General features: G+C 40.7%; 1 protein-coding gene across 1 annotated transcript in view; it reads right to left on the reverse strand.

Annotated features, from left to right (window-relative positions):
* DARS1 (aspartyl-tRNA synthetase 1) overlaps positions 1-3,489 on the reverse strand; it is a 37,817-nt gene extending 34,328 nt beyond the window's left edge. Inside the window, exons 1-2 of the mRNA XM_048309108.1 lie at positions 3,339-3,489; positions 2,293-2,350 (exon numbers count right to left, since the gene is read on the reverse strand). Coding sequence (XP_048165065.1) covers positions 2,293-2,350; positions 3,339-3,410 — 130 coding nt within the window. The 5' untranslated portion in view covers positions 3,411-3,489. The remainder of the gene's footprint in view (positions 1-2,292; positions 2,351-3,338) is intronic.
* Positions 3,490-24,722: the final 21,233 nt, after the last annotated feature.

The raw sequence follows: 24,722 nt of genomic DNA on the forward strand, positions 1-24,722 counted from the left end.
GCAGAGCAGGGTGAAGAAACAAAGTTATGAACCTGAGAAAAGAGATTTAATTTGCCTGCAGAGATACAAGAATCTATCAGCATGGCAAAAGGACAATATGGTTATTCCTCGGAAAGGAAGAATAACTTGTTCTGATCACTGTAAGCTGTGTGAGTTCCCAGGTGCAGCCAGTGTCCTCTGGACAGTGTGGCTCAAGTGAGCTGAACAGCACCACTGCAGCAGCTCCCCCTGAGCTCCCACCTGAGGTTGTGCTGCGCTGTCTGATGGCTCTGGTCACCAGAAGCTGCGTGGGCTGCACACCTCATACCACCATTAGTTACTGTGATTTAGAAATGGCAGGTAGCCACACAGACTTCAAAACCAAATTTAATACACTTCAGATAGCCAGGAACATTTCTGCTTCCCCCTCCACCCCCTGTCCCAAGCAGCAGCTACTCCAAGACACCCAAGGCAAGTGCAGCTACTGATGACAAGCGATCATCTCACCCTCCCATGAAGCCTTTGGCAAGAGCTCTCCCTGGCAGAAACTACTGAATCTGTAAATAAAAGTGCATTAGTCTCAAGGAAGGGACTAGGCTGATCTTCGGTTTCTTTGTTATAGGCATTTTGTTCTTTATTGTTACCCAATTTTGGTGTTCTGGATAACCACCTTCTACAACTACAGAATAGCAGGAGTGCTGTAGGTTGCATTTTAAGCCCCATGGAAAACCCACTCAACATTGTCCATACACTGAGAAGTTTTTTTTAAACAAGGATCAAAAGTCAAGGGGACAACACAACTAAATATGACACACAGCCTTTTTCATATAATTTGCTGCTGCTTTCACAATTTCCCTTCTCAATATATTTTTTTCTCCAGTACTTTTGAGTGTTTCTTTTGAATATGAGACAGTTGGCATTTCTCCATGAAAGCAGGACATGATCTGCCCTCTCAATCTGCCAGCTTGGGTCCCCCACACAGTTGTTTGCTCTGGGGTGCAAATCTGGGAGAGGAAACACAGGAGCTGGGCTGCTTCCAATGTGATTTCAACTCCCATTCCCTTTCTCTAGCAGCTAGAATGTATTTTATTCAACAGTGACTGTTAATGCAGTCTCTGCTGATTTTTCTGTCCCTTTACATTGTTTATATAAAGCTCCCCTTCAGTTGCTTTCAACCTGTGAGTGCTCTGTTGACTGCTCCTCTTCCCTACATTCTGCATTTCCCTTCCTAAAGGGGGATCAACCAAAACAAATATTCAAAGAAGAAAAAAAAATCACCTAATCACAGATGATGTTGCTGTTTTACATTTTACTATGAAGAATTTACAAGAAGCCAGTCTGTTATTTTCCCTCATTCCCATTTCATGCACTGAATTTAATACAAAGATTAATATTTCTTGGGATATTGGCCTGGGAGCTTGTTCTCTAGCCACTAAGTTTTTCCGAATCCCAATTCCCCATCAGGAGAAAATCAGGACTTCCTGAATTCAGAGTGGTATGACTGATAAAAGCCATAAATATTAATATCCAGTATTAATGGATTTGGTGCTCATATACAGGAGAAATGGAAGGCTGCATAAGCAGGGAGACCATACGCAGAGAGAGAGCACTGCTGTAGTAAGTCACAGCAGAACTTACTCCAAAAACGGAAAAAGCCTGACATCTCAGGACTCAGTACATTACAAATAATAATAATTTAGTAATTAAAAAAGTCTGCAGTGATGGACAGACACAAAACTGACAAGCTGTGTAAGGCACGGTCCAGGCAAGGGCAAAGCTTGAGATTCCTCTCAATCTGGAAGCCAGCTCCAATATGCAACCACACTCATGATTTTTTTTTTTCTTCCCTCTAATCTCAATTTCCTGTTCTGATTCGTGTCTATGACCTCCAGTCCAATTACTACACACCTTCAAAGCCTGGCTTTATCTTTCCTACACCCTCCCATTAAGTAGATTTTAACTATAAGAAGATCATCCCACAGCTTCCTTGTCTCCAAGCTGAACAAGCCTAGCTCCCTCAGATCCTGTGCTCCAGTCCCCTGAGCAATCTGGTAGCTCTCCAGTGGACTGGCTCCAAAATTTTTATGTCTTCCTTGCTCTGTAGAGCCCAAAACTGGCCATGGAGCCCAAATGCAAGTGTCTCACAAGTACCAAATGTATCCTAGAAAACGAAAAAATTCCACTGGCATTTGAACAAGAAAGCTTGGTAAAGATTTCTCAAGGAAATACTGACAGTATTTGGCACATAACTTCTTTTTTCCTTCTTTCCCACCCCATCTCTTTTGCAAAAACTTTTTTCATTTTTCAACTGACCTGGTTTCTCTTGGGATTGTATCATTGATGACACTCCGTATCTTTCCTTAGCATAATCCTAAAATGGAGGTGAGAAACACGTATCAAAGAAGCACACACAAAAAACCTGAACAAAATTGTCACAGAGTTAACTGAGGGAATACAAAATAATTAGCTATATTTAAAAACCTGCATTTTGGACTTACAAGAGATACAGAAGAGAGAGAAGACAATTGTTCCCTGAAAGAAAAAAATAATTCCAACAACAGCAACCATGCATGAAGACCATTACTTGTTTCACAGAAAGTTAGTGTGATTATCTCTACAAAGACCCTACTCCTGACCTGAGTCCTATGTAAGTATATACATTAACTATTTCCTTCCCATATTCAAACACGAGCAGATCACATGTAATCATCACAGCCCGGTGGAGCTTGACTGTTAACAAAATCTGCCAGGTAAGGCACAGGAAAAGGCAGCATTTTCACCAAAAATGTCACAGTTCTTCTTTCCCAACTAAACCCACGCATTTCCAAATAAAAACCCCTTGGTTTATTTATTTTATTCTATTCAATACGTGAACCAAAGCTCCTACTAAATACTTTATTTGGGGAAGGTCTTTGCTTGTCTCCTTTTGATGAATCGTGGCGTATTTGTAACTTTAGGGAAGCCACCAGTACTTGGAATTCCTTACTGCTGATGCAATAATAAGCAAAAACTACTTCATTAACAAAATGAACTGATGCTCATTGTTAGTACTTTTTTCTTCTTGAATAAACACTGGCCTACAATCTTTCAGCACCGCTGTGTGATCTTCAAGTACAAGGGAGAAGCACCTGCTAGGCCAGCAGGAGCCCCCTCCCTACTGTGGAGGAGCAGCCCAGGTGTTTCGGGGGGGGGTGCAGAGCTCTTCAGGGAATCACAGGCTGGGCCTGGCGAAGGGGGGAGCGGCACAGTAAAGCCAAAGGCAGCTGTGCCCCCGGGCCGGCCAAACCCCGCCTGGGCCCAGCCCCCCCCACCCGGAGAGCCTCGACAGCGCGCCCGCCACGTTCCCTGCGGAGACCCACATCAGCCGCCGACGAGTCCTCGTTCTCCGGGCGGCGGTCCTGGCCCTGCCCGCGGCCGGCAGCGCTCGGCATCCTGCAGCGGCCGGCACGGCCCTCGCGGTCCCTCACGGCCCCTCACGACACGGCCCCGCGCACGCCACGCCGCTTCCGCGCGCCCGGCTCTCGCGAGAGCTCCGCGCCTGCCCCTGCCCCGCCCGGCACCGGCCGAGCGTATCGCGAGAGCTGCCCCCGGCACGCGCTGCCCTGCTCTCGCCGCGCGCGCTCTGCCGAGGTGCCCTCAGGGCAGGCTGAGGGCCGTGTCGGTTTCCCGCTCTGCCCCCGGGGCTGGGACAGTGTCGGCGGCTCCCCGCTCCCCTCAGAAATTGTTCTTTCACGGAGCCGCCGCCGTCCTGGCAAGTGTCGGCGCCTCCAACCCCGCGCTGATGCTGAGGCGAACGCTGCGGAGCTGGGCAGGGCTGATGCAGGGTGCGTTTCGTCCTCGCTCGCCCTGCTCCGCAGTCCATCACGGTGTGGCCAGAGGTAATATCCGAGAATCACAGAATTATTAGGGTTGAAAGGGACCTCTGGAGATCACTCAGTCCAAGCTCCCGCCAACGCAGGGTTTACCTGGAGCAGTGACACAGGAACGTGTCCAGGTGGGTGTGGAATGTCTCCAGAGAGGGAGACTCCACACGCTCCCTGGGCAGCCGTTCCAGTGCTCTGCCGCCCTCAACCTAAAGAAGTTATATTATACCTTGTGTTGAGGTGAAACTTCATTTTTTAGTTTATGGCTAGTGCTCCTCGTCCTGCTGCTGGGCACCACTGAAAAGAGACTGGCACCATTCTCTTGGCACCTGCCTTGAAGATATTTATATGCATATAAATATGTTGGACTGTGAGGTGGCCAGCTAATGAGTGTGGAGCCAAATCGAAATGCACTTTTGTTCTATTATGCCAGCAAATGTGGCTTCCCAGTGCTTACGCTGGTAGCAGTTCTGAGCCCTTGCCCAATCGCCCTGTTTATAATTAGCTGTTTATTAGTTAGCTACAAGTAGGTCTGGTAGTTTTGAGAGGATGAGCAATAGTGCAAATGCAGGTGTTTCCCTCCAGCTGAGTGCTTGAAGCAATGCTACAGTTCTGAGCCAGGGCTGGCTGCAGGTGCCAGCTTTGAAATGACAGAAATCAAAGCTGGATGCAGCTGGTGAATCTATAGAGTCATAGATTGTTTATTTTGTGCAGGGCAAGAAAGAGTTAGCGGTCCTGATTTAAACTGCAGTTTTGAATTTTCACATTTGACTAACTAATCCCTTTTGTGGTATCGATTAGAGTTCTTCATTTCCTGTCCTACAGTTGTTTATTTTGCAGCGCTTTGTACTGCACTGGTTCAACATCTCTTCTCGTGGGAATCCCCTTGCAAAGTTCCCCTTCTTCCTCTGTCTCAGAGAATTATCACTTCACCATGAGACCGCACGGCTTTCACAAAATCCTTTCTTCTCATGCACTGTTGCAAAGAATTAAGATTCAGTGACAGAGAAGGCAAATCACTGTCAGTTTTCATTGTTACCACAAGAAACGAATGGTGGGGTATTGTGTACTGTGCTTAAATGCTAATGTAACAGTAACAAAGCACGTGGATTTCTCTCAGAGTGTCAGTTGTGTCTCTTGTTACCTGTCACGTAGAACCACTGCTCAACCTTAACCTGAACCAACAGACAGATGCAAATCTTGCGCCTCACCACGGAGAGCAGACGGTACCATCTGCACGACACAGTGCTCTGTAATTCTTGGCATTTCGCCGGCACTGCTGTAAAATTAAATCAAAAGAAACCAGCCCTGTGACCCTTGTTTCTGTGCTGGGAGCCTTCCAATGGTGAATAGCATGAGTATTTCCTCTGGGGCAAATAACCTGAAGGTGGTTCTGAAGGAAAAGCCCTTTTAATATAATGAGGGTGTTAACTGAACCCAAAATATGGCCATTTAAAGGGCACTGTGGCTAATTATTCCATTGCCAAACTTCCAGAAGAAGCATTTTGCAGAGTTCATGCTCTCAGGTCATTTGTCCAGGATTCCTTTGTCTTGCAGTGTGGAAACGGTTTTTTTCAGCAAAAATCTGTAATACACTGAAAATAGAAAAATAAATTAAGAATAATATTTGAATAAATAAACCTCTCAAAATTCTCCACTTAGCTTGGATCTGCAGCAAAAATTTATTTCCCATTTCCATCTCACTAAATTTATTACAAATCCTCTCTGAAGAACACAAAACACCACGTGCAGGCGATGCAGCTCATCTGCCACACCTTCTGTTTCACTGCACTGGTATCGACAGTCGTGCGATGGGGGCAGTACCTGCGGTGAACCTGGGAGCGATGAGTGGGAGCAGAGCCGGAGCCGAGCCCGGGTGGGGGGCGGAGGGGCTGGGGGGAGCGGCCAGCGCTGTCCCCCGGGGCCTGGCCCAGGATTAGCACATGGAAATGACATCACCCACAGCCAATCGGGGGGCCCCGGGGGTGCAGCTGGATGGAGGCCATACTCCACTTAAGTAACAAGACATGACATACCATGTGCTAATGCTAAATAATTTATCCCTCAGGCATATAGTGAATTGCAAAGCCAAGCTGAGGCCTGGTCAACAGTTTGTAGTTTAAATTAAAATTGGCTTTTCTATCTTCAAGGGCGGGAGGGGGTTGTCAACTGTTGTGATGAAAAATGGAATGCAGAAATCTCTTTTTTCTCTTCGCTTCACTTCTTTCTCCTGTTACAATTTGATCTTATCAAAACACTTTTCAGTGATTTTGGAGATGTACCCCACATATCTCTATTATATGAAGGAAAACCCTAAAGGGAGGTTTAAGACATTGTGAATAATTATATCCAATATATCCTTGAGACTTAGCACCTGTAATATCCTAAACCAAAGCAATTCCAAGATTTAGTTATATGTGTTTCAAGTTACAAACGTTATGGGGGCGTTTCCAAAGCAGAGCCATAAATTTGTCTCGTTAGGAATCTGGAGGCATTTGCTGCTGCTCAGGCTGAAGCTCAGGCCCAGCCTGTGTCAGGATGCTGGGAGCCGGCAGCACACAGAGCTGGGTGTGATGTTAAACCACAACACTTGCTGATGGCTACTGAAACCATGTAGCCTTTCCAACTCAGCCGTCCAGCTAAGCTTGGCCAAACCTTTGACCTGTCAAAATACTGAGCTGATTTTACGTAAATACGCTAAACAACATTTTCACTGAAACCACAAGAAGATGAAAGTATTCAGCACTTTCCACAACCTGTCCTTACATAGTATCTTACAAAAATGGTGGCTCAAATATTCTTTAATCTTCCACTGTACTATTGGCCAGGAAATCAAAAGTTGCAATATGCTCTGTGTTGGTGGGAAGGAGATAAGAATTGCCTTTAAATTATTTCAGGAGAAGAAATTAAAAGGACCTCTGCCCTATGGAATAAATCAGAACATATTTACCTAGTCTCTACTTGTTTGGCAAGTTAAAATCTAGAGAGCATGAAGTGGTACAGAGATAAAAAGAGCATGTGGGGAAAAAAATACAAAACAAATTGGTAGTGTCTCTGAAAGGTCTTCAGGGAATTCAGCTTTATTGCCACAATAGCACACTTTTCTGTGTGCAATTACTTGTTGTCATGGGAATGGATTTTGAAGATTTCTCCTATTTTGGATGCTGCAAAGCATGCTTAATTTAATTAAGAGGTTGCCTTTGATTTTTTCCTTTCCATATTTGTTTATTTATCTAGGTATGATTGTAAGGCCAGTATCCAAGTTTGACTTAGATAACAAAAAGAAAAAAACATCCCGCTGAAAAAAAAATGCAGGACCAGCTAAAATATTAATATATTATTTATTTTGTGAGTTATATCAGTTCATAGTATGCCTTCTGTGATAGGAAAAGCTCTACTATTAACAATTTCAACCTTGGCAAAAGTGTATTTTTGTAATTGATCATTCTTTTTTTGCTAAAACATTTGTACCATGAATAACAAAGGCTTTGCATCTAGATCCAAGTAGGAACAGAATTTGGCAAATCTAATTCCTTCCTGGATTTTCGCAGCTCTACTTCCTTTAGGAAGTTTTTAGTCAATGGGAAACAAAGGCTTATTGAAAGGATTAAAGTTGCAACTATTCTCTTTGTTTTAGAGCTTCAGTCACGGTTTTCCTCTAGTAAACAACATTTGCAATTAATAAAACTTCTAAAAAAACAGGAACTTTGGGGAAGTACGTGCTTATGATAAGCAGCAGGATTTCTTTTGACAGAACTCTATACAAAGGTGTAGTCTTTTTAAGTTAAGACAATTATAACAATTGAGTTTCTCAAAGCATTTTGAAAGTGTTCCTTCTGATAAACACAAGACAACATGCTCTGCAGTCAGGGATGGGCAATACATTTAAATAGGAGATATCTTGTCAACAGTTTTTGTGTCCCAAAATTATTTTAAATAGCTGCAAACAGCTCACATTTAATATAATGCATAAACCCAGTAGTCATGTCTTACATGATGAAATATCTGTGTGCATTGGACATGCAGTGCTGCATATATTTATGAACTATTATCCATAAATTGTTTGTTGTTTCCTTTATATGGCGCTTGAAAAAGGCATTAGGATAGCAGTTATCTGTGCATGAATAAGAACACAGAGAATATTTAATCTTTGTAATTTATTTTGTACTCTTTTTTATGTCATGAAATATACACGTTTTCATGTTTATGTCAGCTATATTTCTCTTACTTGCTTTATGTGTTTACTCCCAAGGAATTCTCTCCTGCCAGTGGGAAACTGAGGAAAACATGGTTAAGTTTCATGATGGCCCTCCCTGGAGGGCAGTGTGGAGCTGCCAGATGAGTGGGACTGGCTGGCACAGGAGATTTTTCATGAACAGCTCATCTATTGTTCTCACTCAAGTGTCCAGTTCTTTTTCTGGGGTGGCTGGTGTCCAAAGGGTGCTGAAAACAGCAAAGTGGAGCATAAAGGGATGCAGTTCTGGCTGGGCCCTTAAGTGCAAGGACATTGTTCTTTCTTACATGAAATTCCTCATTTACAAAAACCATCTGAAGCTCTTGTCCTTCTGATGATAATTTTTGCACTTTTATCTCTCATGTGGGCAGATTTTTTTCTTCTAGATTTTGTCAGCTAAGTGTTCCATATCCTTGCTAACCTCTAACCCAGAGTCAGCTTCTGGTGAAGTTATAAACCTTTAGAAACAGAAAGTTTTGATGGGAATCCTGACTCAGACTTGGTTTCAGCAGCAGGAACAGTGCTCTGTTATCAGTAGATGTGAGTCAGGCATCAGCACTAAGTCTGATCTTTGAGATTGCCAGTTAAAAGTAAGTGTTCTTTGTTGCTGTCTGAAACAAACAAGGAGCAGAGACGAGTCAACTAAGTGATTAAATGTGTCACAGAGGATGTTAAATGCTATTTTTGAGGCATTTTCCTACAGCAATTGTGAGCTATTTTGTAAACAAAGTGTGTTATTGGTCAAGGGTGCTCCATCAGACATTCTGCATATACCCATTGGCTCAGACCGGGAAGACAGTCACACAGAAGTTTGGAGGTTTGTGTAAATGGACAGACTGATTCCTAGAGGAAATAAGCGTTAGCATGAGAACAGCAGCTGAACTGAAATCCCATAAGCCAGGAAAAACAGCTACACAATTACACTAACAGGTGGTTGGTTTCAAAACAAATTTCAAGGTCTGACAGCTCGGTGCACCTGCTTTGGGCCGATTTCTTTTAAGACTTGGGTTTGGCATGAACCATTGATAAAAACCATAATTTTTTGTGTCTGAGAAAAGTCATCATTACCATATAGTGATGATAAATTGCTAAAGCTTTCTAAAAGTTGTGCTTAGCCAGAAGGTAATGTGGGTCATTCTGCACACTCTGTCAGTAGAGTTCAAGCTTTTTATGGTGGTGAATGCAAAGGCTGAAGTTCAAGCCTTTTATGGTGGTGAATGCAAAGGCTGAAGTCACACCTAATTCAAATCACATCACTCTAGTGAATGAAATTATCTCAGCTTACAGAAGAGGTCTGTAAGACTGTGACTTCAGCCTTTGCATTCACCACCATAAGAAAAATCAAATTTTATTTTGACAAAGATTTTGGCAAAGGTATTCAGCAAATTCTGAGTATCTGTTATATATTATACAATTTATATACTCTGTAAAATTCTGAATATCTGTAAAGGTCATACTCTTTCTTCTACATTACTTTTAATTGCTGACATTTCATTTGGGGAGATTTTTTTCTTTGCTTATATTTGTTCTCAACTTATAGATATTTCTCATGAATTTTGTACAAAGGGAGGATGGTCATTTTCATTTTGGGGAAAAAATCAAAACAAGCTTTTATCATTCAAATGTCTGTACTGGTGGTCCTTTATGGATGGCTCCCACATGTCAGTAAGAAATAGGATAAATCTAAAGTTTGATCAGAACAGACTGATAAATTTAGCTTTTGAGATTGAAGTTGCTTAGCTTCTACAGAATTGAAATGAGATTTTCAGAATGGTCTAAATAACTAGAAATTCAAGTTCCTCTAATTTTCAGGCAGTGGGTTTACAGACTACCAAGTTCCTCACATCTCCGTAAGATCTGGGCTTTCATTCTGAACACCTCACTTTGCAAACCGTATGTGTCAGGGTTTTATGTGATGCAATCCTGAGTTCTGGAAATGTGTGGGGTTTTATTTTCTTCTAGAGACAGTAAGAAGAATATGATCCCAATTTTCATCTCTGAGCAACTAGTGTAATTAAAAAATATGCAGCCTACATGTGGCCTTGTCCCGTGCTGGGGACACCAGTATGACCTGCACTCTACTCAGACTGCAGCTACTCTTCACTGCTGTGCCTCCTCTCTCCTCTTGTCTGTTGAGCAAAACTTGCAGCTATTTATAAACTTCATGGTGTTCAGAATTGTGGGGGGTGCACACGGAACTGGCAGTGTAGTTCTGTAGTGCTACTGTGGGCCTTTCCCCTCCCCATTTTGTTGTTTTTTCAAGACCTAAAATTATGATTATATGGTTAACAGCTGGTACCAGAGAAACAGAAAAATAGTGATTAACCTGGCATCTCCCATCTCCTTTTAACAAATGAAAATGCAAATCTACATAATAACAGGTTTTTGTTTTAACTGTCCTTCATTCAGAATGACTAAATACGTTACCTGACAGCAGTGGTGGTTGCTTTTTTCTTAAGATTCTGTTTCTCAGGTCTTGATAGATTACTCTTTTTACTGTATTGCAGAGGATATTCCTATTTTTCCTTGGCGGCTGTATATGATTTGACTGTGTGACTGTCAAGGTCTGTCTGTTAGATTTTCAAATTTTTGTAGTTACATTCCAGATTTCATGATCTATACACTTGAACCCATCTAACTGGAAAATAAAATATGAAAGATACTAAGTTACACCTTGTGAAATATACTTAAAATGTCCACCTTTCAATTTGCTGTGTCAGTTTTCCAGGTTTGCAGTACTTTTTCCTTTGTTGCAGTTATTCAGTTAACAAAGACTGGCGTGCTGGTTTTTTTTTTTTGCTGTCAACTTAAGACAGACACTAGCACAAAGCTAAAACTTCAGCTGCCTTCCTTGAGGAGGAAGAGTTAGCAAAACTGAGCATTAGATTCAATAACTGAGTACCAGTTTTTATCACTTGAAGGATCAAGATATAGGAAAAAACCCCCAGAAGATCAGGTGGATGAAGAATCTGAGGATCTGCAAATTTCCCCTTGTGAATACCTAACAATGAGCCAGGGACAAGTCTTTTCTGCCACTGAGCTAGGAGAGACTGACTGTTCCCAGAACTGTCTGACAGGTCAGCTTCTGTGGTCACCTGCATTTACACCAAAGTTCAGTGTGAAACCACATTCTCAGACTAAACTGCTCCTATAAGGCACCACTGTCCATTCCAGACAAAGTCATCCAGGTCACCAAGCTCTGGTGTTTGTTTACCTGGTGACCTTACTTGAAACACAGTGAGAAATGCTCAGGTGAACATAGAGCAGAGATAAAGGTTAGTGATTTCCTCTGATAAGGGTTTCCCTCTGAAGTGAGCCTGATGAAGAGCTGAGGAAGAGCCAGTGGGCAGTTGCCTGTAGGGCACAGCTGTTTGCCAAGGCATGTTTGTCTATAGGGTGAATCATCCTGAGAAGATGTGCCCTTGGGCTTTCTGCAATTGGAGACTGGAAATGCTGTGATTAACACTTTCTGTAGCCGATGTGAAAGTGCTCAGAGTTGTGTTGTACTCTAATACATCAGTAGATTTCAACCTGCTAAGGAGTGACTCTTCGTTGCTTTCTTAGAATGTGGCTCTAAGCTTTCCAGAAGATCATGACATCTCGGGACTTAGTTTTGAATGCTTTTCTCAGTGACTTACCTGACTATCGAAGAGTGCTCAGATTTTAAATTGAAAGATTTGACCCCCTTTGTAGAGGAAGAGGAATGGATTTGGGAGTGGGAAGGTCACTGTTAATAGCACATTAAGTACTTCTTAACAAGCTTTAAAATTGCTTTGTTTCTTCCTCTCCTAGTGCTGTAAACATGACAAGCCAAAGGAAGACCTTAGAAAACAACTCAAGGAAGCTACAAAGGCTATTGAGAAAACAAAGAAGCCAGCTGGACTGGTTAGTGTCAAGCACAACATTTTCTAATAGCTGTGGTGGGTTGATTTCTCCATATTTCTCAGTAGATACATATCACGTATTTTGAACAGTACAGTGAAGCAAGTGAGGATATTCTCATACAGAAAGTTCACTTTTTTAATGCATAACAATAGGCTGCATTCTATTTGGAGTCTTCCTAAATCCCTGGTAAATAGACACCTGCTTAATCCAAGGTTGAAGAGAAGAGGAAAATTTTAAGACATTCTTTTTTCATTTAGAGTTTAGTTACTAGACTTTCTGTTAAAAGACTCATTTTTCTTGGTTTGGGCACAATTACTAAAGCATGCATTTGGCAATTAGTTGAGAAATATGTGGGTTTTTTAGAAATGTCAAAATTCTAAACCTCATGCTTAGGAGACTGTATTGTTTAGAGGGAATGTTGCTAGTGGTTTGTGATATTTTATATTTGAAGAATCAAGGGATGGGATAATACTGACAAAGTCATAGGTTAAGCTTCTTAGTGAGAGTAAGTTTGTGGATAGCAAATCTCTTATGCTGGAATCATCTAGCTCTTCTTAGTTTGTGATGTCTAAAAAAAGGTATTGGCACTAGGATGTATGGTTGATGAATGCAGGAGATCTATCCATGTCTGTAACTTGAAGTAACCATCGTGTATTTCCAGAGAACCCATTACCAAGGTCACTGTAAGGCCATGTGATATCCACAATCTCTGTTCCTTCCTTTCTAATTGTGGATAAGTAGAAGGATGAGTTGCTAAAACAACATGCAGTGGCCAGGGTGGTCTGCACAAGCATTTGCACTGTGTGCAGTGCACAGTGGGAAGACTTGATATTTCCTGGCTCCCTGATTGCTTTCCTTTCCCTTTTTTCCTCCACTGGATAGCCTGTGTCAGCCTCCACAGTGTGTTAAATCCTGCTTGCAGACAAACATGGTCGTTTGGTACCTGTCAAGGAATGGCAGTAGGGATGGGTGTTCCTCTGTCACTGTGTTCTACCTCTTGCCACTGGATTTAATCTCTCTCCCTCAGTATTTCACTGCCTCCCAGATGAAGTCTAAGAGACATCTCTGAAGTAAATCAAAGGAAGATTTCTTTTCCTGTTATGTCTCCAAGAGCCCAATTCTCCTTGCATACACTAACTCCAATTTGTAAATAGTAAGTCTGTCTCTGTGCTTGGGTGGGTTATTGAACTACATTTCTCATTCTGCCCTTCAATTTAATTTTCACAAAAGCAATCCATGGCTCTTTACATTAGGAATCAAGGGAAGGTTTTTTGGAATGTGTTTTGCAAGCTGAAATATTTCCGACAGTAAAAACAAAATTCTCATCTCTGTTAAGAGCTTAGTTACATTTACAATATAGTTTTTTTTCCAGAACAATTTACTCAGTATGGAGGGAAATTTGAATTCCGAAGTGATACTAAATGAACTTTAAGTCATATGTATGCAGAGCATGAACAAAAGGAAATGGTTCTTTATGAGAGACAGCAAAACTGGGCAGGTAGGAAGAAGGAGAATGCTGGTTTTGCAAAGGCAATGCAAAAGAAAACATTTAGTGTAATCAGTTTAGCAAACAAGAATAATAATAACAGAAACATGAATGTGGCAAACAAGGAAGGATTAAAAAATAATACTGGCTGAACTGATTGAGCTAGAATTGCCTTTGTATGATCTACTGGTGTGTACTTTAAAGCAGATTAAACAGTAAAAATGAGGGAAATGCCTAATAAACTGGTTTTGACTTTGAGCTGTGAAATGTCTTTTTTCAAGTATTTATTTGTTTTTGATGATATCTATAAGTGGTGACTGGTTTTTTCCTACACAATATCTATTCACTACAACTAAAGAGGGATGGGACATTCAACTTTTGTCTGTGGAGTGAGAAAATAAATTGTACATGCAAAGAGAACAGATTGTCTGTTATTGCTGTGTCTATCCCAGTGGGTCTATATGAAGCTGTCAGCCTTTGTTAATTATAAATGTCATATAGCTTTTTCTAGAGTGGGTTGAATAACATCTTAAATTGTGGTCTAATGATAGAAGTTAAAGCTGTAAACCGAGGTTGACACAGAATCACAAAGGAAAATAATCTCATTTTAACTGGCTCTGTAGGTGATACAGTGTTCTACAGAATCACTGAGCCATTACTTGCTCTCTAATTGTCCTTCATTTTCCTGTGCTGAGAAGCCATTAGTGCAGGATATAAATTGTATCTGTACTGGATTTCTGCAGCTAACTGGTAAGGAGTCAAATTTTTTATTTGTCACACAGAGCTCCCCAAACACCCCTAGAACTTCAGACAATAAGATGTGCTTAAACCTAAGGAGTTTGGAGTCACCCATATGAGAGACAGTGTTGATAATTTAAAGGCTTTTTGGCCAATTTCAATTCCAGGACCCATTTTCTTTGCAGTATACTGCTTCAAGCTAATGGATTTGTAATTAGTGGGGAAGCCAAATTCATAAGGCTGCTCACTATTTAAAGTATCACCATTCAAGCTTAAGAGACAGTTCATTACAGCAATAATACTTCTTTGTCTTCACTGCAGTTACAAAAAGTGATTTTTTACATGTTGTGCTTATTTGACTCGAGTGAAGCCATGGTGCCATCATGGACCCTGTAGTTTTCTTCTGTTCTGCTTTGTTTGTCACAAGGCAATTTCTGCTTAGGTGGTTAATTGTAGGTTTGCTTTGGAAGAGTATTGGTTCTGGCATCTTGTCTCAAAAGCAGTGGCCTTAAACTGAGTGGAATATAGTCTGGAATAATTGAAATCCTATTGCTTCCCAGAACCTTAAGAAGGCTCATAAAATATGACATGAACTCTGAAGAGACAAATTGAGAGAGCTGATGATGAGTGGGAGGAAAAACTTTCTGTCCAGAGCAAATGGTTTGTCTTCTCTTTATCATTTGGAAATGTCTCCATTTCCAAAACCACCTCCAAACAGGATCAAAATCATCCCTAGGATTTGCTTTAGCTATTAGAGTCAGTGTTTTATTTTGCTGTAAGTTTTTATTGGATAGCAGAAAATGTATGTGATGTATTTATAAAATTATTATTCTTTTTTCCTTCATTGTGATCTTTTCCTAGTCTCAGCTGGGTTTTTCTATCTCTCCTTACTCGTATGTTTCTTTCTAGAAGTTCTCCCAATTTTCTGAGTTTCTTTCTCAGGAATATTCTCAGCCAGAAGTTCTTCATGGTACGAATTCCAATTTAGTTTTTCTTCTTCCCTTCATAGTCTTCATATGTTTAGCCAGCTTGGAGGGGTATTGCATTTGAACTTACGCATCATTAGTGAAGATCTGTGTGTGTACAACTGAGACCAGAATTGGCTTAAAGTCTGCTCCAAAAGGAAATTGAGTAGGATCCTGCAATTCCGACTTGTTTCCCTTTCCAGCAGCAATGAGCTGAATCAGAAGGGAACTAATGAATTCTGGTCGATTTCCTTCAGCGCACCAAAGCTCTTTAAACACATACTGAAGAAGGGAAATGAAGTAGGATTAGTCCATTTCCCTTTGAAGCCAGCTGTGTGTTCACAGTGCATGTACTGGAACATTATTTCACTTGCCAGTTTCTGGCCGTGGGCCAAACTGTAGTATCGTCTTGAATTGATGCAGGATCCAAAAATACATAGAAAAACACATGGACTGCCTCTGGACAATAAGTGAGAAGTTGGTGTCTGTATGGCAAATTGGCTTGTGTTTTTATTCTTTAGTTCATTACCTGTTTGGCAAGGGATCACCTAATTATTTTTATTATTATTTTTTCATTAGCTTTGCCATAGGCAGAAGCAATTATTTTCCCCTTCAGATTGACTTCAAATGGGAGTCTGAATTTTTAGTGTAATATTAAGACACTTTGTTGTTTCTTAACTGCTGTTGTGTTTTTGAGGGAAAAAGTCCCACGTGTTTCATCTTATACAGAGCTTTGGGGAAGAGGGATGTTTGAGGAGTTGTGTAATACTGAAAGTTGTGTGTGTGTGACTCACGCACTATTGTTGTGCCTGCATATAGCACCTTTCTTTCCAGACGGTCTCAAAACATTTTGTAAATAATGTGGTGATTTCCTAGTTTGTGACACTCTCAGGGACTGAAGAAAGGGCTCTTCTATTCCAAAAGGACGAGACTTTGCCAGTACATTTCAGCTTACTGCTGCTGCCACACAGTTGAACAGTTCTGATTTTTTGTGTAGGAGATAAGCAAAATATAAGAAAAAAAATAGGCAGAGTCTTATCCACAGCACTACACACATTAAGTACACTGGAGTGAAGAGTGTCTGCTATCCTGTAAGTACTGTGCCATCAGGAAAAATTGGAACATTTGGGCTGGAACCTTTCTTCTACAGAGTTATTGGATCTCTGTGTCTTACAGGGCCTCTCTTATAATGTGCTCAGTGGCAGCAACCCTGGCCTTATCTGTTACAGGGCATCCGTGCTTTCCGTGTTTTCCCATGCCACTGGGTTTTGCCTGTTTAATTCCAGGACACTTCTGAAGGCACAAACTAAGCTGACAAATGTGGCATCCTGGTGGCATAAAGGAGGGTGAACCAGGCATTTACTGGTGCAGCAGTGTCAGCTGGAGGTTATGCTTTGTCACAGTTGTGTTGATGTAGCTATGCTAGAAGAAATCTGTAGTACAGTGCTGACTCCAGGGATCAGTGGATGAGGGTTCTTGGCTGCCCTTAAAGTAGATGTGCACTAACCAAATTAGGGATTTGTAAATTAGGACTGGGACTTCAGACTTGATCCAGAAGTGAGGGGAGGACTGGTGGAATACCCAGAGCAACAGAGCAATATTAGATTCTGTCAGGCTGAATACAGTGCAGCTTCTCTCTAAGGTTCAGGTTTGCTTGCAGGTTGAGTGAGCTGCTGAGTTCGTACCACAACTGACAAAAGGCAGCTAGCGTAAGTAACCTTCCTATGAAAAACATGGTACAGGAAATTTAAGGAAGCTAGCAGGAGATGTAAGGAAATTTGTCTCTTATCTGACATTAGTTTTTACCTAATGATAATACTGTCTGTAACAGACAGTGGAGGATTGTGATTGTAGGGCTGAGCTCAAACCACCAAATCTGAATACGTATGGGCCTGCCTTTTGAGAAGATTAGGCGGTTCAAAACTAAATCCACGGATAAAGCAGTGATCTTTCTTCAGGCTGTGGACAAACCAGAGGAATTTCTTAGTTTGCTGTTCTTTGTTCCCAGGAAAGCATGGTGAAAGGAGGGAAAATAAGAAAGGCTATACTTGCATTCCCTAAAGAGGCCTTTAAAAAAACCCAACCAACCAGGCAATAAAGAGTCAGGTAGGAAAAGATGAATGGCCTTGAGAATTTACATGCAAAACTGCCCTTGTGGGAGAGCTACAGGGAAGCTTAACAGATCTCCATAAGTACTATTAACTCAGCCAAAAGCTAACAGAAAGTTGTCAGTACTCTGCAAGCCCAGGGAGCAGTCCCAAACGCATGCATGCAGATTAGACATGCATGACTTCTGGGGGCCCTCAGATGGAAAGGGATGCACCCGATCAGGAGAGTGGGGAAAAAACAAACAACAAAAAAAAGTGCAGATAATTCAGTACTCCCTAACCCTCAACTCTGGAGATGTTCCCTTTTGTATCCAGCACAAGAGAGGTAGAAATTAGGCCACAGCATCACTGGAGCAGACGGGCACGCTCTGTCTGCACCGCAGCAGCATGTGCTTCTTTTCAGGGAGTTGCCTGGCAACGGAATGCTGTCCGCCCGAATGACTGCAGGAGCCCATTGAAACCGTCCGACGGGCAGGGCAGGGGGAGAAAGGAGGAAGGGAAGGAGGAGGGGGAGAGTGAGCTCACCAGTTTAGAAATTTCTGTCAGCAAAGCCAGGACACCAAGAATGAGACAGGGAAAGGGGAGAAAAACTCTTGGTATTCCAGAGTAAATCTTTCCATACAAGTCTAATTTTATTTCATACAAGTCAGAGAGAGGGATCTGATTTCGTTGATTTTATAGGATGTGTGAGGACGGTCACACCCAAAGAATATATTGTTTCTAATATGTAGAATATTCAAGCTTCTGAGAAACAAAAGGTGCTTGTTGGAAGCTGAATGCACCCTCACAACCTTGCTGCAGGTAGTGAGAGGCTCCTCCAACTGCACCCCTTCCCTCGAACCGCACACCAGGGGATGTCTGTGCTCCTGTGTGCCCAGCGACGGGACATGGGAGCTCTCTAATGACGTCATTAAATGCTGTGCTGGGGACCGAATCTATTCTGGTGACCAACAATCGGATTGCATCGTTCTGCCAAATGACTGATTTCTGTTTATGTGGGAATTAGTTAAATATCGCTTCATCCGGGATTTTAAAGATCCTAAGGGAGTGAAGTGTTTAACTTTCACTGCATTTTAATTGCATATCTCTCCGGGAAAATTAATGAGCTCAGTCCTAAGGAGCCTTGCTGTTTTCTAAAGAGCTAAATGTATTGTTTGTTGTCCAAGTCTCTTTCTCCTTTCATATATACTTACAGAGTGTTCATTTTTACATGCAGAAACATTTGTCAGAAATTTCAGTTGTAATAATTTGGAAATTTGGAGTCCTTGCTTTTATGGAACAACCTTTCAAACGATTCCAGCTAAATTCTACTGTGAGGGTTGTGAAGCAAATAGTTGTGAAGACAGATGTCTTGACCACTTTAAGAGTTAGCAGCTCTCTAAACTAAATGGTTAATTCTCTCAGAAGTCAAGATCAGACTCAGGAAATGAGCACGAAAACAGCCTTCACTGGAGGCTCTTGCATCATGCTTTCCCAGTGAAAACTCAAGCCCTGGAGAAAATAATGGAATTAGTTAAATATTCAAACAGGAAATGCTGTATTAAATCAGACCAATATTCCATTTGATATGAAGCCAATTTTTGCAGTTACCAGAAGCACAGGAAAGTATATTAAGAATAATTTTGAAAAGGATTGCCTGTAAAGGGTATGCCTTAAACTGTAATCTCTTGGTGGTAGGATTACTTTTTTAAATGCAAACGTTAAAGAAAATATATGTCAATATGATTGGTCATTTTAAGAACTCTGGAAGGACTGTAAGTCCCTACAGACAACTGTATATATTGTAAGTTTGAAGTCTTTTTTCAGAGTGAACAACTTCTATGCTGCGTGCTGCCAGGAACTGTGCTCACACTCAGTTGTCGAATCTTCTTTGTTTTTCCTGTAGGTATGCATGGGAATCCAGCTAGCAGTATGAAAGTGCTTAATAAGTTCAAAGTTATTAGACAGATGTTTTTGTACGTGAGGCTGGTGAGGTGTTAGGGATTGAATATACCTTCCAAGAATATGGATTTGTTGTCATACTGTCCTGTTGTGTGAAGGCCACCATTCTGCTGCAGCCAGCCACTTTTGAACTTCAGGACTGGTACTAACAGACTGAGGTAGAATCAGCATGGATCATTTATCAATTAAATAATTTGGTTTATGGTGACAGCAGAAGAAAATCTCTTCTCAAAAAGATACACCAAGAAATGGGAGTACTTCCCTTATATCTAAAAAATTATGCCCTATGAAGTAACAAACCCAATGAATTACACTTTTTTTTTTTGCATCACAAGGCGTGAGAAGAAGCTGTAATAAAATAAAGTTTAGATAAAGAAAATAACTTTGTTTCCTTTGGAGACTGGAACATAAATTGCTGAATTTTGTTGTCTTTTAATAACTGTTGGGATCTTTTGAGAAAGAAGTAAGAATGGGGAGAATTAACTATCCAAGTAATGGGTGGTTGTGACAGCTACAGCTGTAGCTTATAGGGTACTAAAAGAAACCTTTTGGGATCAAACATCCTGTGTGCTCTCCCTATGACATTCATACTTTAATTCAAAAGTGCAGTCTTCTGAGATATTTTTTAGATTCTATGTTGCTGCTGTCATCAAGCATATAATTCCTATTATTCTCAGTTCACTGGGTTGTGCAAGAAACAGTTTTTCTCCCAAAGCCCAGGAAATGAGCCATGTTGATTGTCCATCAGAGAATACAACTGAAGTTTAGCTTTGTGTTGGACTGCAAGAGTATTTTCTGTAATCAAAAACTGTGTATCCATTCTGTGTCTGAAAGTAGGATCAGAAGTTCCCAGGTTTTCCAGGATGTGTGATTATTTCAGCCATTCTGATACAGTAATACTGGGCTCAGTCGTTGCTTTTCTCCTATCAGATTTGCAATACTCTGCAATACAATAAATGCCCACACAAAAACAATGTTAAAATAAGTTAAGGTGTGGACATATACTCACAAAGGAAGGAAGTTCTGAAATACTGTTTTCATTAAAATCTTCACTCAACAAGCAGAACATTACGAAAGATGAAGGGTCTGTGGCTGAGCACTCAAGGCATCCTAAATTCTTTACTACTGTGGTATGATCTTTATTGGACAAAAGGATTCTTCAGTGATCTGACCCATCTTGATACTCCCATCCACTATCAAAATGCATGAAAAGTTATTGCACTAGATTAGTTGCAGAGATGGATACTTACTGTGGTATTTTTTATGCATCAGTGGGGTTTTTTTTGATATCCAGAGACAGCATTCAAAACTGAGAGACTGTGTTCCATTCTGAATTTCTCTGCCTTTCAGAGACATCCACTGGTCATCCTGTTCTGCATGTCAAGCTCTGAAATGGCAGCTGCAGTACCTGATTTGAAGCCTGTGCTGTCAATTGTTGTTCTTTTACAGCCCCACATGGAGCTATTTAGTCTTGTTGAGACACAGATTTCCAGGCACATTCACTCAATTTCACTTGGACATCACAAAAACTGCCTTTGATACAAATCTCGTTCACTTTGATGAGGTTTCCATAGACTCCACAAATATGATTTGACACCTAGATTTTTTTCTTTATTGACTTCCCCCTATACGTGTCTTCATTTTGGCATGGTATTATTCCTACATATCATTTAACACTCACCTAGATTATTTTGAGAAATTTTGTGCTGTTTTGTCTGAGCTTACTTTACTGGAAAGCCACAGCATATCTGAGCTGCTATATCATATGCCAGTGGCAAAATATTATTAAAAATGTAAATAATAACTTTCAATATATTTTTCCTATTGTATTTGCTATCAAGAAACATAATTTTTCAATTAATTTAATATAATCATCCAGTAAGTATACTTTGATGCTAAAATAGTCACCTGATAATAAATATACATCTAGCAAAAGCCACAATTGCTAATAATGAGGTTGTATGGAAGTACAATGGTGAAACTGTAATGACAGTACCAACATCAAAAACTCACACCTTTTGCAGATATTTTGTGCCCTCAAATGAACAATGAACAAAAATATATGGTGTTCATTGAACCATCTGAAAGAGGAGGAGCTGTGATCTTTTTTCGTTAAAGGCAAACTGTGCCTGACAAATTTGCTGGCCTTCTACAGCGGGGTTACAGCCTTGGTGGATAAAGGCAGAGCAACTGATGTCATCTACTGAACTTGTGCAAAGCTCAGTTGGACACTGTCCCACACAGCATCCTTATCTCTAAACTGGAGAGAGATGGATCTGATGGCTGGACCACTTGGTGGATAAGGAATTGGCTGGCTGGTTGCACTCAAAGGGTTGCAGTCAATGGCTCAATGTCCAAGTGGAGACCAGTGATGAGCACTGTTCCTCAGGGCTGGCATCAGGACTGGGGCTGTTCAGCATGGATAATGGGACTGAGTGCACCCCCAGCAATTTTGCTGATGACACTAACCTGTGTGTTGTGGTGGACACACTGGAAGGAAGGGGTTGAGAAGAAAAGGTTCTAGGAAGATCTTAGATACCCTTCCAGTACCTAAAGGGGCTACAAGAGAACCAGAGAGGGACTTCTTACAAGGGCCTGGAGGGATAGGTCAAGGGGGAATGGCTTTAAACCAGAAGAGGGTAGATTTTAGATTAGATGTTCTGAAGAAATTCTTCCCTATGATGATGGGGAGGCCCAGGCACAGGTTGCCCAGAGAAGCTGTGGATGCCCCATCCCTGGAAGTGTTCAAGGCCAGGCTGGATGGGGCCATGGGTGATCTGGTCTAGTGAAAAATGTCCCAGCCCATGGCAGGGGGTTGGAATAAGATGAGCTTTAAGATCCCTTCCAAACCAAGCCATTCTATGATTCCAAGATTGTGTACAGGAGACAAATCATGTATTAAAACAATTTCTGTGGTTTTTCTTGTTACTGTCACCCTTGGATGTTTTTATTATGGAATAAAAATGTCCATTTGGAGAGAGCTTAGATTTTTGGAATTTTTTTAAAGTAGTTGTTCTACTTTGAATGTGTATTTGTATTTCGTCTTACTTGGATGAGCAAGTTTAGGCAAGGCCTTAGCTTTTATCAACACGCTATTCCAGTCTATGCAGATTTTTGTTGCAAGATGCTATGGAAAGCTGTGGGACAAGGTAGAATATATTCAGTTTAAAAATTCTATAGAAAAGTCTGAACTTGTATGTATGCTTGTAATCCTGTGCTCAAGATACTGCTGCTGTGAGGAGATCTGTATTTTTTCTCATTTTACTCTGTATCTTTTTTGTTTTGTTTTTCTGTTTCTTTCTCTTAGCTGTTACTTTTTCTTTTCCTTGTGTTAGAGAATAAATTTAGTAAATTAACAGGAAAAACATGTAAGATAAGAAATAAAAAGATTTTCACTTATAGTGGGCATTTTAATTATCATTAGTAGGGATGTTCTTTAAAGGAACATAAATAACTGTCAAAATACGATGGCTATCAGATTGACAACAAATCTGATTTCATTTATTCTCTGTATAGGTACAGATCCTTTGCTGTCTAAGTTGTCATAACTGATGACTTGGTGAACTGTGATATGTTACTCCAGCTAGGGAGGGGCCAGTGTAAGAATATTGATGAATCAGTGGTTCAGTTTTTCTTTCATTTTACACTTTTCCCCTAGATTTTCCTTGATTTTACTCTCCTGTGTTTTCCTCTGTCTTTTTCTCAGCTGTGTGGTTATTTAGGGAACAATCATAGTGTTTTTAGTATAATAAATGTTTTCACATTTAGTTTGGTATAAAATTTACATATGTTTGGCAGTGCTGTGTGAAATGGGAGTAAATCCTGAGGAGGTGCCCCTGACTTAACCCAGTGTCTTGTGTTATCCAAAGAATAACTTCAAAGCTGATTATTTCACCGAGAGGAACCACACAGGGCAACCCTTTGATTTTCCTTTTTACTGCTCACAATCTCTGATAAAACAAGTTAAAATAAAATTTCTCAAAGACTACTTCTTTATATTTTTAGTTGCCCTAATAAAAGAGATCACCTCCACGTTTTTCGTTGTGCTATAACGTGCTTTTCTGTTGAGCCAGTGTGATTACTATTTTCACATTCCTTAGTTTAAAGGAAAAAAGAAAGCTTTATAACTTGGAGCTTGTATCACACAGCCCTGGCATTGTGTTTAACATGATTCAGTACTGCAGCTGTTTATTCCCTTTCTTCTTTTCTCTGACAACAATTTAAGATGTTTTTGTTTAAAGTGAAACCATATTCCTGTTATTCACCTATGTTATACAAATCTTGCCATATTTGAAGGTGTCATCAGTTCAGCAAATGTTTGAAACTGTACTGAGAATTTAATAGATCTGAGCAGATGGGTCCCCAATTTTGATCCCTGTAGTGAAAGATGTGCACTGCTGAGAACCTGCCTTTAAACAATGGCTATACCATATGTTGTAAAGAAACACATTAAGGTTTGGCAAACTGTTTAAAAAGATACTTTGCATCGTTCAACCTCTTATTTTAAGACTTCCAAAGTTATCTCAAGACATGGAACAAATAATTTAAATCAAACAGTTTAGCAGTGCTGATGAGCATTTAACCTGGTGTGTCCTAAACAGCTCTGTGCATAATTGAGAAAGGCTCAGAAAAGTGCTAGTGCTGTATCAAATAGTATGTTGGCAAATCTGGGCTGTCCTGAAGTTTTGTTTGATGTGTGAGAACACAGCCTTCTCACACTGTTTTTATTATGAATGCAGGAAGTAATGGTTATTAGGGCCTGGGAATCCTGTTAATACATATACTTGAATTAACATGTTACCGCTGACAGTAGACTTACTTTGTTAGCAAAGAGCTTGAAGCATTCGTGTAAAAAATAATATATTCAAAGTCCAGTAAAAGATGAAGTAACAACTTAACTTTTAGTGCATAAAAAGTAACCACACACTTAACATGTGATCTCTGTTAATCTACAACAGTTGGAAACAGCAAATAAGAGAACATAAAATAAGTCAAGGCTCGTATGAAGAAGTAATGTCATGTAGTAGACAAATGACTTAAGTGAAATAACAGCTGGACTTTCTAGGGTATAAGGTCTTCTTTAGGCCTGAACTAAAGCAACCACTGAATATTTTGTCTAGTAAAAACATTAACTATCCCTAGACAGCTTAAATCATTTATATGCACACTCTGTCATAGTTGCAGGTCATTGCTACTAAGCCATGATTTGTGAAACATATTTGTGAAAACAATTTTTTTTTCCTAGTTATCCTCCATTTTGCTTCACAAAGTGATTCTCCTGCTTTTTGGGAGGGAAGTCAGATACACTAGAAGTACAGAGTCAGCGCCACGTACCATGCAATCCCAGTGAGAAGTGGTATGCTTGAGATACAGATCCTTAGATACAGTTTGTATGGAATTGTCATCAGATTCCATTAGATACGGTCCAAATTTGTGGCCACAGTGACTGCTAGAGACTGCTTCTAGACACTCTGCTTCCATAGCCTGCAGCCGAGCATTTACTCTTCAAGGCTGAACCTGTCA

The sequence above is a fragment of the Corvus hawaiiensis genome, chromosome 7, assembly GCF_020740725.1.
Source record: "Corvus hawaiiensis isolate bCorHaw1 chromosome 7, bCorHaw1.pri.cur, whole genome shotgun sequence".
NCBI classification, from domain to species: Eukaryota; Metazoa; Chordata; class Aves; order Passeriformes; family Corvidae; genus Corvus; species Corvus hawaiiensis.